This window comes from Panthera leo, chromosome A1, assembly GCF_018350215.1.
Source record: "Panthera leo isolate Ple1 chromosome A1, P.leo_Ple1_pat1.1, whole genome shotgun sequence".
NCBI lineage: Eukaryota > Metazoa > Chordata > Mammalia > Carnivora > Felidae > Panthera > Panthera leo.
The window spans coordinates 158,628,703-158,643,563 of NC_056679.1; the positions used below are offsets into that span (position 1 = coordinate 158,628,703).

Consider the following 14,861-nt stretch of genomic DNA (forward strand, 5'->3'; position numbering starts at 1 on the left):
TTTATTCTTTATTTCTCTTTTTCCTGAGACATAGATGATTAGATTCATAGTTGATTATGGTATAGCATTTCAGGACTATCTGTGATTTTATTCTCTTTTTCTAGAGGTAAGTGAATAAATTAAATGGAAAATGTATCAGTGAACTACAGCTTTTGAACAAATGGACAAATTCTGATCATTAGAGGAATAATGTCTTTATTAGATTGACAATATTCTAATAGGTTCACACACTTAGTGACTAGTTTGTTTTAAGCTGTTTTTTCATAGCAATTTGGTATATTTGGACTTTGTGAAGATTAAACCATTCTTGTCAAAATGCAGTACAATTCTGTATTTAAGAATGATAACATTTATCTTAGAAATAGGCTACACAGGGCTGGTCTGAGCTAGTTTGGATCCATGCTGAAAAGTTTGAGACTATAAGTCTGTACTCAAGATTCTAAATTGGAGGTCCTTGGACAGAGCAATCCATGGACGTTGGGGAGGTTCACAAACTCTCTGAAACTGCATAAATTTGAAGGTATATGCTTCACTCTATTTTCCTAGGAGAAGGTCCATAGCTTTCATCAGATTCTCAAAGGCATTATAACCACAAAAGTTTAGGACCCAGAACTCCATATATTTAAAATAGAGAATCTTCCACTTTAATCCCCTTCAACACAGTGTATCACTGAGAACAAGATACAAAAGAGGAAGAAGAATCTACTTTGCTTTTCAACATGGCTCTTCTTAGGTCTGGAATTATAAATGTTTAAGTGATGTACTGGCAGCCCTTATGTCTTAGCTAAAATTGATTTGCTATAACTGAGCATTAAAAGGCTCCAGCAATGGCAGAGATTCTGAATTTTGTTTCTTTTGCTATAGGTTCCATACCATTCCAGGAAGAGTGGGCAGTTCTGACCAGGTGGGAAAACTGCCATTGGCCAAGGGCAATGCTTTTAGTTCACGTAATAGGTACAGTTTTCTAATTATAGAGCAAAGATAAATTTTAACATTTTCCTTGCTGATTCCCCTTCCTGGATCTAATTAGATGGTGTCAGCTTTAGGTGGTCATGGTCAAAAGCTGCAAATGCAGCAAAGATGGACCTACCTATAATCACACCCAACATGGGAAATTACGGTTTTATGAAATGATAAAGAGTAATGACTTTATGAAAAAATTGCTTTTAACAGAAAGTTTCCTTAATGTTAAAATTTATTCAACTTGCAAACATTAATTCGAATTTCTTTTTAGGATTATAAGGGAATATAGTTTTAGTTTTATTCTAGGTGACACTTAGCCTCATTTTGGGGAGAAATGTGACATTTGTTAACACAATATTTTTAAATTAAATTTATCTAATATTTATAGTATTACCTTTCATGACAGAGTAAGGCAGTAGGTAAGAAGCTAAATTTTCCCCTGGTGTGAGAAATATGATATCTGAAATTAATTTTTTTATTTTAAAGGCTAATTCCAAAATACATGATCCATATATATAGTTTTCATGGGGACTTAAGGAGTGATAATTACATCTGCACATATTTATATATGAAGTTAAGCTATCATACTTTTGTAAACTTTAATGTAAATATAATGGTTTTAGCCTTCAGGAACGTTAGTTTGCATTCACTTAAACATGAAGAAAAAGAAATCTTACTTAACATTGAAAAAACTGTATCCTTTATTTTGAATTATTGGACTAAATGCAAGATAATCCTTTTTATGTTATAAAGTTGGAAATTCCTACAAATGTGTAAAATTCACACTGCTGCCATTCTTAAATTTGAGTGACCAGAAACCATCTACAAATTGGTCTGTATTTGCTTTTGGTTTTCTAATCAGTTAATTGACCCAAGCCATTTTCAAAGAGAGATGACAATGTCTAATTAAAACTTGGAAATGACACTACATTTGAACTACTCCTGGCTTATGTTCTTGAACAAAAATAAAGACAGTTAAAGACTCCTTCTCTCTAATGCACGAGAAACAATCAAATGCAAGCACTGTTAAAAGCTAATGATTTTTCAAAATCCAGTGACTGTCTCCATGATACATAGATGACTGTGGTGGCAAAAATAAAAACAAATCAACCTGAGTTATCTATTTGCAAGTTAAAAATGAACATCACTGTTTGCAGGACTCATTAAAATTAGATACTAATTCTTCTTGAGGAATAGGAGTACTATTCTAGGTGAAATTTATCCCCATACCGAAGAGTGTGGATTTTTTAAAAATTATCATAACTGGCATTTTAAGCCAAGTTAAATTTATCACGTATTTTCACTATTACCACTTTAGATCTTTGATAGTGGGATGTCCAGATAAAATTGCCACTGGAATTTTGGATTTTACCTAGTAGAGTAGAAGTGTCTCTTAGTTTATAAAGCTTAGGAAGAAATTCTGACCCATGTGTATTTTCTATGTTGTTTATTTAATCCCAACTATTTTTAAAAATTGCTCTCATGCTACTTTCCCCAGTCCCAGCTGGTGTTCTTTTGGGGGATGCTACACTGGCCCATTGTTTAAAACAACATACATAATCTAGGAAGGCACATGTCAACAGGGCTTTAGGCTAGAGCCAAACCTGGGAAATGTTTTTCAAACAATTCTGTCTCCATCCTTTCAGTAAGAGGAGGAACTCTTGAAAGTGTGATGGGAAAATTGTTGGGACCTGTAAGGATCCTATTACTCTGAGAGTCTATGAATGGAATGGGTGGGAAGAATTAGTACAGCCTTCAGGTGGTAGCTGTAGGTGGTAAAGCCTCCAACAACTTCCTTCACTGAGCTTCCTAATGTTAGAGTCCAGCCTCTGCCAACCTCAGGCCAGCTGGAACCTAGCCTTGCTAGTGGTAGCCACAAAGAGCCGTTAGGCTCAGCTGATCATCACTGGGTGAGGAGGTGTCAGGATCGCTGTAGATCTGAGTCAGGGCTAAACTCAGGATTTCTTTCTTTTCTTTGTAAAAACGCAGTTCTTGTCCTGCTTTCCTGGCTTCCTCCAACTCCCTCAGGGCCATCCGTAGCTCTTGAGAGAGAATTCCTGGAGATTCCTTCTCTTTCATGATCCAGTCCAGGGCCATGTGGCTGCGCATCTTTTCATCTAGGGAATACTGGGAATAGTAGGAGATGACTTCCTGGAAGCCAAGAGACAAAGTCCAGAGTGTCAATGAAGAGCAACAAAGGCACCTGTGTTCATGGCTTTCCAACACCTCATTTCCTTTGTCCCTGCCACCCCCCACATCCACATTCATACAGGTTTTACCAATAACTGAACCTCTCTGATGTTTACACATGGAAACAAAATCCCATGATATACTTCTTAAAGCAAATGAAGGGCCAAGCTGGTCAAGCAAAGCAGGGTCACTTCAGGCTAAGTCAAAACACTACCACCAAGAATGACTCAATAATGTTCACAACAGAACTCTGACGTTGCTAGAAAATGTCTTCCTTAGAAAATGCATTCCTTCACACATGGATATTACCTCATTTATTCCTTGAACTCTTCTGCCCAGGATTTTCTCCTTCAGCAAGATGGAGAGATGGAAACAGTTATATGGAAAGATTAGGGTATAATTGGGTTTGGTCTTACCCCCTGCAGAAAGCAGGAGGCTTTGAATCAGGACAAGACTTAGAAACCAGGAGAGCCCACTTCCTAACAAGAGTCAATTTGTTAGCTTAAGGAAGATAGATGACAGTCCAAATGGCTCACAGCAACTACAAATAGAACTTTAAAAGTGTATTGTGAAACATAGGCATTATCATTATTGATATAATGGTAACTTCATGTACAGTATTTCTTCTGCAAACAATTAAAAATTGGCCACTACCTGTCAATTTTCATGTGAAAAAAATTGCCAATACATTGTAACATAATGTATGGGTTTGATGGATACACTTTAAGAAGATCTTGTAGAGTGGATGCTTTGCTTATTTTTATTTTCAAGAACATATGGTATTTATTTATGACCTTAACAAATTAAAAACAACCATGGAAAAGTGTTTATAACTAACCCAGTGAGTTTCAAAGGCCTTTTATAAAATCAAAGGAAAAGAAAAAAAAATAGCCAAAACCATTGTCAGCTACTTATTTCTTTTCCATCTTTGACATTTTGAAAGCCAGACTTTCTAACCAAAGAACAACTAAAAACTCCTGGGGCTGCAGTGCATGGAAAACTCTTATATCCACCCACATCTAGCTGACTAGTAGAGGCTTTATTCCTCATACAAATTCCTGTTAGCAAATTCTCAAAAATAAATGGCCATCTTTCAAAGTCTAATGGTGCATAAAGAAAGCAAAGAAAGCATAAATATTGGAAGATAGCAGGTGAAAGCTGTTCAATACACAGGAGAGGGTTTGCCTTTGCCATTAAAAAAAGGGGGGAAGGGTGCTTCTCATAGGTAACAAAGAAATAGTGAGACCCCATTTCTGAAAAACAAGGAAGAAACTTCCAAACCAAAAAATTGAGGTGACTGAATGCCAGCTTGCCCAGCTTTATAATCATTTCTGTTGCCCTTTGGGGACTTTTAGTGGATAACTTTACCATTCTTCAGCGAAGCAGTTCAGAAACAGTACATTCTCAAATTTCTTTCTGCATTCGAGAACAGAAGAGGGCACAAATTCTTTTTTAATATATATAATTTATTGCCAAGTTGGCTAACATACAGTGTATACAGTGTGCTCTTCGTTTTGGGGGTAGATTCCGGTGAAGGCACAAATTCTAAGGTTGGGCAGGTGTGTAGAGTAGATTTAGCACTTGACTTAGAAATCAAGTCTGTCTTAATGATCCCTCCATTCTGGCATTTAGTACAGGTAGCTAAATGAATCCCATGTCCAGGCAATATTCTCCTTAGCATGCCTAGTTGGTCAGTCCCTGACTCAAATAGATTGTTTTATATATTTTTTTCCTGTATCTTCTGCTCTTAATAAATAAAGTACCAAATTTAAACAGAGAAAAATCCAAATAAAGGAAATCTAGGAAGATGACAAGCCATCTGCTCAGTCTCTATGACATAAACCTGTTCTTGATTGGAAAATCTCACCTGTCGGGAACACTTTGTTTCACGAAGGGCTTTTAGGCTTCCATTCCAGTGCAGTAGTTGGAAAATGGTCATCAGCTCCTACAAAACCCAAACACCTGTCATTAATCTCAAAGCAGAAATGTGAAAGAAAGTGTGAGAGATGGGTAGGGCATAACTCTGATCCCCAACTATCTCAGGAAAATAGAATACACAATATCATCAGAAAATTTTGAGACTTTTCAAACACCAGAGTCTCCAAGATTCTCGAGCATTCTTTCTTCCCTCCTCTGCCACATCCATATTTGCACAATAAAATGACTAAGTAGTTGAAAAATATCTTTCAACATTAAAAATACATATACTGTAACAACTCTACATTCAAGAAGTTATCTAAATATACCAGCATATCTCAGAATGATGTGCAGGCAAAATTATTCATTGTACTGTTTTTGAAATTGCCTGAGGCTGGGAATATGTTAAATGCTCATTTTTAAGGAAATGGTTTTAAAAAGTATGAAACTTAAGGGTAGCAGAATATGCTACTCCAAAATATGAGTTTAGGACATGTCATTCCAAAACATGCCATTTTGGTATATTGATTATTTTAAGCCAGAAGCACTTGAAAAACATCAAATGCAGAGACAGTCTTTCCCTGAACTCCCCTTATCTGCCTAAAGACAAAAGGAACTTGTTTTGATAAATCTCCTCCTGAGGAATTTTATCAACCAGGGAAGACCAACTCTTACTATAGAAAAGGAAACTGGAGGTCCACACCATACCCAAACAAACTCTGTCACAAAGTATTATACATCCTATCTATTCTACTAAGGGCCCATTCATCTTTATTAAAAATCATTTGCTATCCCCTAAGAGGCCTACATCTCCTGCCTCCCCTTTTCCTATCAAGATGGTATTTTATCATAAATTCCAAGCCACCTCAGGAAGATACTTATTTTTCCCTGAGTATCTCTCATGTATATGTGAGGTATATATGCTAATAAACTTCTGTTTTTCTTATGTTAATCTGTCTTTGATTGCAGGGGTCTCAGCTAAGAACTCATAAGGGTAGAAGGAAAATTATTTTCCTCCCCTACAATACATTCTTGCTACTGAATACTTTCATTCATGGAGAGAGAATGAGAAGGCTCTCCAGGTTCTAGTATAAAGAGTCTTTATGATGTGGTGTTAAAAGAAAAGCAAGATGCACAACACATATACTGTGTGCTGGTATTTGATTTAAAAGAATAGAAAACCCTTATAAATGTTTGCTTGTAAATGCCAGGAGAGTTCTGGCAAGATACAAAAGAACTGGGTAACATAGTTGTCTCTGGGGAGAGAACAGGAATGTCTGGAAGGATGGGGAAGGAGATCTCCCTCTGACATTCTGTGTTACCTATTGAGCTTTGAATCATGTGACAATATTACATATTAAAGAAACCATTTAAATTTTAGCCAAAAAGTAAATATAGATAACATATAATTGACAAACCACAGAAACTGTAAAATTCTCCTATGTTTATAAATTCAGTCAAGAAAATGCATACAAATATGGGTAATAAAGTGTAATTGACCTTAAAACCAATCCACAGTCCCTATATCCAGTGGCTGGGGCTGAGCACATCATTGAGTTTCTATCAGCATCTTTTCCCTTGATGATATGAAGGGCAAGGTAAACTATATACACATACTGAAGATTTTATTTTCCTAATGCGTCTTCCAGTGAAATTATCTGCATTTTTTTTCATTTTTGGTCAGAGAGACTACCCCCCCCCCCCATTGTGGATTAACAGCATAAACAACACACACAATGCAATTAAGGAAATTCCTGGTCATGACACTAGTTATGAAAACTTAACTTTGAGACAGATGTCCTACCGACCATTTAAAAAAGCTGATTGTTTTGTCTTTACCTCTGCTTGCTCAGGAAGAAGCTTAAATTATGAAAATGAAGAGACCTAAGGCATTCTAAGATTTCAGACATCTTAAAATTATTGAATTTTAAAGCTATAAGATGATCAGAAGAGCAAATATCACCATTCTTATGTCTAAAATTGCCAGTAGAATGTAATTTTTTTCCCTTCTTTTCAGTTTGGAGTTTTGTCTATATTCTATTATTCAAGTAAGCACTCAAAGAGCCCATAGAGACTTCAGTAAAAGCAAAACCATGTGTTTCTATTAATTAAAATAATTCATGGATACCAGCAGAATTACTCCTCCTACCCCAAACAGAGATGCCACTATCTGCCTAGGGCTCTGGTTCCACTGCTCAGGGAAGCTGCCCCTCTTATGCCCTCTCTTTTCCACTTCTCCCTGGTCCAGATTTTCAGTCCGTCACGTCACTCTGATAATTTGGAAAAGTGAGAGTGGGTTTGTTCTACAGCTAAATCTTATGTAATCTGCTTCTCACCCCTGTGCTTCTCAGCAAGGTAACCCCAGTGACTGAAGAGGGTAAATCTGTGCTACCTTTCTCATTGTACCTTTAAACCTACTCACTAGAGACTTGGTAGCCATAAAAATGAAAAGGAACACTTTTTATGTCCTGATAGGAAACAGTCTCTGTGATATTACAGGAGGGCCACTATTTCCAAATAAGACATCTCTTTCTGTTTCATGTTTTATTTTGTATTCTAGTGTATATATCCGTTTTTTAAAATAATGCATACCACCTCCACTCCTCCACTTTCCCCCCAACCCAAGTTTATAATGGTTACACTCAGTAAAACCCAGAAAGATATAGTGAGTTTCTTCTGTGTCTTTCAACAGCCCTCTTGATATTGTCCTTGTGGCCCAGTTTGAGAAACAGCCTACAGGGCTCTTAATTCCACCATCCTACAATTTTTGCCTTAGTAACATATTCTTCCTCCAATGTCTTCTAAGCTCTCATTCTTATCTATACACTAACTACTGCCCCCTTTCCAGATAAACTCTTGGCATTCCACCCAGCAGTCCTCCTAAGACTTTAGCACCCACAATTCTGCTATGAACAGAGCCAAAAACTGTTCCCATGTCCCTTGGCAACCGACATCTCTCAAAAACTTCCCCACAGAGACTTGAACTGTTTTTCACTGTGGAAGAGCCCTCCTCCTTACCCCTTATGGTTTGTCCAAATTTCTATTCCATCCCCAAGGAGTTTTTGCTGCAGCAGTAACACAACTGCCTCTTTCTCAGTGCTGTTTTTGTTCCTAAAATCCCACAGGGAAGATGACCTTCTTTCTGCCTTCTTACATTACATCCCAATCTAGTCATTGCCTTCCTTTGTAGAGATGCTAATCTTATCATCACTATGTAAAGTATATTGAAATATTTCCACATTCTTCCTGTCCTACTTCTTTATTTTCCTTCATAAGACCACCTTTACTATCCTCAAATCTTCCCGAAGCTGTTTGAGCCCTTCTCTTAACCCCAGGAAATCCTTGTATGCCTCTCGTTGATTCCATCAGAAATCCCTGCATTATTGCAGATTGGCAAGGAGAGCAAGGAGAGGGCTGCTGTGGGCCTCTGTAAGGATTCTCTTCCTAGGTCATCATAATCCCCTGCTGCCTGGTTTTCATGGTTTTGTTTTCTACCTGTCAAAGCCTTAACACTTTAATTTTTTTTTTTTTTAATGTTTATTACTGAGAGACAGAGAGACACAGAGTGCGAGCAGGGGAGGGGTAGAGAGAGCGGGAAACACAGACTCTGAAGCAGGCTCCAGGCTCTGAGCTGTCAGCACAGAGCCTGATGCAGGGCTCGAACTCACAAACCGTGAGATCATGACCTGAGCTGAAGTCGGTTGCCCAACCAACTGAGCCACCCAGATGCCCCAAAACCTTATCACTTTAAAGGAAATATGTTTGGTGAGCTATCTGACCTGTTCCTTATTCATGTCTTTGTGCCATGCTTCTTGTTATGTGGCTGACCTAGAAGCCTGGGGAGTCTGGGTAGGCTGACAGGTAAACAAGAAGCTGGCCTATAAGTTGGGTTGGGACTAGGGTGATATTTGTTATGAATTTTCACACATTCATTTTGAGTTTTTAAAATATTGCATTATAGGGGTGTCTGGGTGGCACAGTATAGTGGTGTCTGGGTGGCACAGTCACTTGAGTAGAATTCTTGGTTTTGGCTCAGGTCATGATCTCAGGGTCGTGGGATCAAGCCTCACATTGAGCTCCATGCTGAACGTGGAGCCTGCTTAAGATTCTCTGTCTCCCTCTGCCCCTCTCCCTTGATTGCACTCTCTTTCTCTAAAAAAAAATAATAAGAATAAAATAAAATAGTGCATTATAATATTGTCTTTGTCATTGAGTTTTTTGAAACTCCTTTAAATTTTGTGCCTGAGGTGAATGCTTAATTCTCCTTTTCTAGTCATCCCTTCTGGTGAGTCTGTCTCAGGGACAAGGCCAGCTTCATGAACTTGTGATCTGTGCAGTCACACAGGACCCCAAGCTTGATTTAAGTCTCCACCGACTTGAAATTCTTAGCAATTTTTTTTAAAAGGCCCTGCATTTTTATCTTGTATGGGCCCCAAGAATTATGTAGCCAGTCCTGATCAGTAAAATAAATTTGAAATCAAATGGAGAATCGAGCCCTGTGTTTTCTTCATCTTTAAGAAAAAGTGCAAATTGCAGCTTTCATTCTTCAGTTTTCCTGGTTCAATTTGTCATTCATTTAGTTTAAACCACCACCAGCTGGGCTCTGTCCTCAGTGCTTCCTGGTGTTGCCTCCTATTAGGAACAATGTTTGCCCTTTCAGCTACTTTGTGGGGAGAAAATGCATGCTGCTTCTCTCTAGAACTCTGTCTGGGAGACTCTCTTGGTTCTGTGATTCATCAGAAATAAGAAAAACAAACACTGTAAATGGAGAACTTGAAAAACAGGTGGGCACCATCTCCCCACCCAAGAGAATGGATTTAAGAGGAAATTTGTTTATGGGATGAGGTTTTAAAAGGCGACCTGGAGAATTTAGCAAAGATGTAAATAAACAAGTCGTCCTTGGACTGCATTAGGCTTCAGAGTAAATATATTAACCAGCTTCAGTCAAAGTCTGCCTCAAATCTGACCTTGACAAGACCCAGTGGCTAGTGCTGTCGCCATCCCTCCCCCCAAACACCAGGCAATTTTCTGTATGGGAAGGCTACCCAGCTTCCCTCCCACGAAGTGAACGTAAGCAGAAGCCTATCACGTTTCCTCTGAGTGCTGCCTCCTTGACAGCCCCCCTGGAAAGCCTGCAGGCAGTCAGGAGACACCCGCCTTGTTTTTATATGGTATAGTCATCCGTAGCTAGATACAGACATACGTCTATTACCCACCAGGGGTACTGAATTGCTGTGTCGGCTACAAACAGCCCAGGTCTGTGGTCAATTCCCATTATGTGAAGAAACAAGCTGATGCATTTAACCCAGGCCACCAAGGAATGTGCTGGGACCCAGCAGGCAACCTAGAACTGGCGGAAGGAAAAGAGATGTGTTCCACAGCCGTCCTCCTGGGTTGCCAGCATCCCTACTGGGGGAGTGAGTTTGGATTTTTCCTGCCCTCACATCCTCTTCCTTTGTCCCCCATCCTGTCCCCAGCCTCTGTTCTGAGAATTTATGAACCATTTCCACAGTTTGATTCAAGTTATTATTTCACATACTTAAATACCTTACTACATAGACCACACAGAAAACATACAGCCCATTGCAAGGTAATTAAAGTATTACTAAAAGGTGGTTGAGTACAGCCTTTCATAGTATTTGGACAAAATTTTAAGAATTTTTAAAAATCATGCCTCCCTCATCTTTGCCAGATTAATAACCTAATTGCATTCAAAAATCATTCTTAGTTTTCTGAAAACAGCTACTAAATCACATATGAGCTACTATGTACTAGAGCAGGCAGCATTCATTTTATAGTAAAAGAAGTACAATTTTCTTTGGTTGGGGTTGAGAGGGGAGGAATTAAAATACATGAGGTTCTTCCTTGGGGAAATTACTGTACTAGATGCTGTATAAATGTCAAGTTATGTGCATTCCACAAAAATCCTACACAATGGGCATTATGATTCCTATTTTATGGATGAGAAAATTGAGTCTCAGAATACTGAAGTGCCCAGGTGGGAAGTGGTAGGGCAGGTGTCACACAGTCTGTCCAATTTTGACAAATTGGTGTTCTTTCTCTTGTGTTATCCTCTTCCCTTTCATTTTTTTCTCTTTGACTTTAGATTATTTATGGAGGAAAAGCACGGACCCTTTACAGTTCCACCCTTTTATCCTACAGCAAGACCCCTGAAATATTTAGTGCAGGGAGGTATCTTTTCCTCATTTGAAACCTTTAGGTTAGATAAAGTTGCCAAGGGAATCCATCTGATAGCCTTTCAGGTGAAGCAGTCTTTCTTCAGAAGTATATATAATAACAGTTGTCAATATTCATTATTTTTAAAAAAACATTTTTTTTTAACGTTTATTTATTTTTGAGACAGAGAGAGACAGAGCATGAACGGGGGAGGGTCAGAGAGAGGGAGACACAGAATCCCAAACAGGTTCCAGGCTCTGAGCTGTCAGCACAGAGCCCGACGCAGGGCTTGAACTCCCGGACTGCGAGATCATGACCTGAGCCGAAGTCGGCCGCTCAACCGACTGAGCCACCCAGGCGCCCCGATATTCACTGAGTATTTACCATATGCTAGGAAATGTTCTGGACTCTTTCTATATTGTCCCATCTAACGCTCACCATGGCACTGTGAGGTAGTGCCAGTACTAATAGTCTCCCTAATTTACATACAATGAGGAAACAGATTTAGAGGTGAGAAGCAGAGCCAAGCTAAATTGGGCCAGCCCACTTCAGAGTCTGGGCTCAGAATCACTGAGCTGATGCATGCCCCTGTCTATCCCAGAGGGTATGCTTTAGGGATACCCAGTCTCTTCAAAACCAAGACAATCAGCCTCAAAGGCCAGTGAAACCACTGTCACTTAAAAAGAAAACGGGATGGGCGCCTGAGTGGCTCATTTGGTTAAGCGTCTGACTTCAGTCCAGGTCATGACCTCACAGTTAGTGGGTTCAAGCCCCACATCAGGCTCTGTGCTGACAGTGCAGAGCTGGCTTCAGATCCTCTGCCTCTCTCTCTGCCCCTCCCCGACTCATAAGTACTTACTCTATCTCTCTCAAAAATAAATAAACATTAAAAAAAAAAAAAAAAACTGGGTGACTGAATGAAGAGAGGGTAATTTTGAGGACAAAACAAATGCCTAATGAAGGAAAATACTGATTTCTTAAAAATGGGCAGGAGGGACGTATCCACCTACAGAGTGGCTATGGCATTGCAGTCCAGAAAATAGTTTGAAAGGTATTTGAAAGCTGGTGGCTTCAGAGCTCAGCTGTAAGACCACTGTAAACTACACCATAATGAACATTTGGGTCCATAAAACATTGTATCTTTGATTGCTTCTCGGAATCTAACAACAGAAATACTGGAGGTATAGTCTCTTCATTATAACATTGTGTATTGATTCCTATTAGCATTGCATAAATACGGATATTCAATACCCAAGTTTAGTTTTTTTAGAGGGCACACATTTCATGCCCAATCACTGCTGAATTTTCATCTGCCCAGTCCAATAAAAGATAACAGTTGGGACTGTGAGCTCAGAAATTAGAGTGCGTGGGTCTGAACCCTTGCTCTGCAATTGACTAAATATGGCACATTTCCTTTCCTGATGACATGGGGATAATAAATACTCATATGTTTATTGTGAGTGTTAAATTATGCTATTTGTTAAATGCTCAGCACAGTAAGCACAGTGTCAGACAAAGTAAGCATCCAATAAGTGTCAATGAGTATTATTCTTATTGTTAATGTTATTGATTTGCAAATAATAAGTAATATAATTCTTCAGCTCTATTATTGCTTGTCAGCAGTGGATGAAACAGAGTTACAGCTTGATAAATGTTTTGATTTAGTTAAAAATGGGTGGTGGCAGATCTTGTTTAGTGGAAATGCCAGAAGCGAGGGGGGCATTGTTTAATGTACACTGTAGGCAACTTCATCTATGACTTCCGAACATTAAGAACCAAATGGTCAAAACCAACACTTCAAAGTGTTCAATTTGGCTTAAAAGGAACTTTGTACTGAAAAGCTGGTGAAATGTTACAAGGTCTTCAAGTGGTGGTGTTCCCCAGCTGTTCGTTAGACTTAAGTCTTTTACTTCCCTTTAAGAAAGCAAAGACTCTGCTTTGTTTGCTTGTTTGTTTTAGTCTACTGAGGTGTGGCTATAATGGAGCTACCATGCTGGATTCTAAGAGGGTTAGGTTAAAAGGCCCAAAACAAAAAAAAAAAAGACTAGACTATTGGGAAAGGAGATGTTAATGATAAGAGTGGCATTCTCACAAGTTTCTGGATTGTGTAGCAAAATTAAACATATAGCAGGAAGTCAGATACCTGAAATTCCAGCATGGTCTTCCCCATGTTTGACTCTAACATGTAGTGGTAGGCTCCAATGCTGGTGCTGGGGTCGTCTGCATCATCCAAAGTGCCCTTGGGAGGAAAGCAGAGAAGGAAAATATTATGGATTTTCCCTCCTCTTCTTTTGGTGTTCACGAATTAATGCCATGGCCCTACAGTGAAATTTCTATTTTCCTGACCTTTCAGGTGTGCATTCTACAACCAAGTGTCCAGTTGATTTGGGATAAAATTCTTAATCTCATCATGACTCAGAGTACAGAGGAGGATTTTGTAATCAATTTGAATCTAGATTTTGATTCTAGAATGTTAACTAATTATATACTTGCTAAAAGAATAATTTTCCCAAAGTAGAAATTCCTGTATCTTGCACAAGGTCTTTGCTGTTGATGGTGGTAATGTGTGAGTGGTTGCCCTCTGAGGCTGCCTTCATCTGTTATTTGAAACACTGAAATGCTGACCCTGTTCTGATTTGATGGCAACCAGGCAAGATTATATAACTGAGAGGGAAATAATTCTCTGGTTGTACGGACCATTCATATTTTACTGCCATGATTCTTAATGGGAGTTCTTATAATATGTTGGTGTTTGACCTGGAGACATGGATCTTGGTGTATATTTTTTCACTTCTGGACTGCTTAATCTTTAGGAAACAAGGTGGGTGGGTGACGAGTAGAACTGAAATTTCTCTTCAATTTAGTTAGGGGTAGTAACAATAAAAAAAACTAACACAAGCTGTGGGCTGGCATTGGGGCCTGCCCTTTAGTATCCCAGGGCGTTGGATTTCTGGGAAAGTGGGCAATGCCTTTGTGAGACTGAACAAACAACTGCCAGCATCAGATACTAGCAAATTTATAGCTTTTGAATGCAATAACATTAACATGCTGCTGCTGAAATATTTATGTTGGCTTTTTAAATATCCCAGAGGAAATCCATCCAGAGCCTGCAAACCTTATATATTCTCTTTCCTGAGAAATTTCCATGAAAAAAATGATAAATTACTTTTACACTGAGGGCCCCTCCCTGCTCCTGAGTAAATTCCACACATATAAATCAGGCATCATTTTCCTAACTCTCTTCCTCAAAGGCACTTAAAATTTACAGGGCAAGAAAATAAAGGCTTCCTTTCATCCTGACAGCAGATACAGAACAGAGCCCCCTGATGTCTTCCTGCCAGGTCAACCACTCTCTGTCCCTTACCCCTTCTCTTATCTCTCTTGGGGGTGACAAGAGCATTTACGAGGGGAAAAGGAACAAAAGGGTCACTGCTAGGGCGATAATGTGTCCTTCATTTTCAGCAGCTTCTCCAAAATGACAGAACCTTTATAACCAGATTAAGGTAATCAGAGAATGTAAATCTCAGATGGGGTTTATCCATGCTAATGGCAAAATCAGGAGGTGGCTAATTCCCTCAGTAATGCCAAGTTCCTGTTTTTGGAGGACACACACA

The 14,861-nt window shown here is 39.0% G+C and overlaps 1 protein-coding gene across 1 annotated transcript in view; it reads right to left on the reverse strand.

Moving 5' to 3' along the window:
- Positions 1-247: 247 nt before the first annotated feature.
- Positions 248-14,861, reverse strand: part of LIX1 (limb and CNS expressed 1) — a 59,961-nt gene continuing 45,347 nt past the window's right edge. Inside the window, exons 10-12 of the mRNA XM_042944289.1 lie at positions 13,391-13,486; positions 5,021-5,098; positions 248-3,114 (exon numbers count right to left, since the gene is read on the reverse strand). Of these exons, the coding sequence (XP_042800223.1) occupies positions 2,827-3,114; positions 5,021-5,098; positions 13,391-13,486 (462 nt within the window). The 3' untranslated portion in view covers positions 248-2,826. The remainder of the gene's footprint in view (positions 3,115-5,020; positions 5,099-13,390; positions 13,487-14,861) is intronic.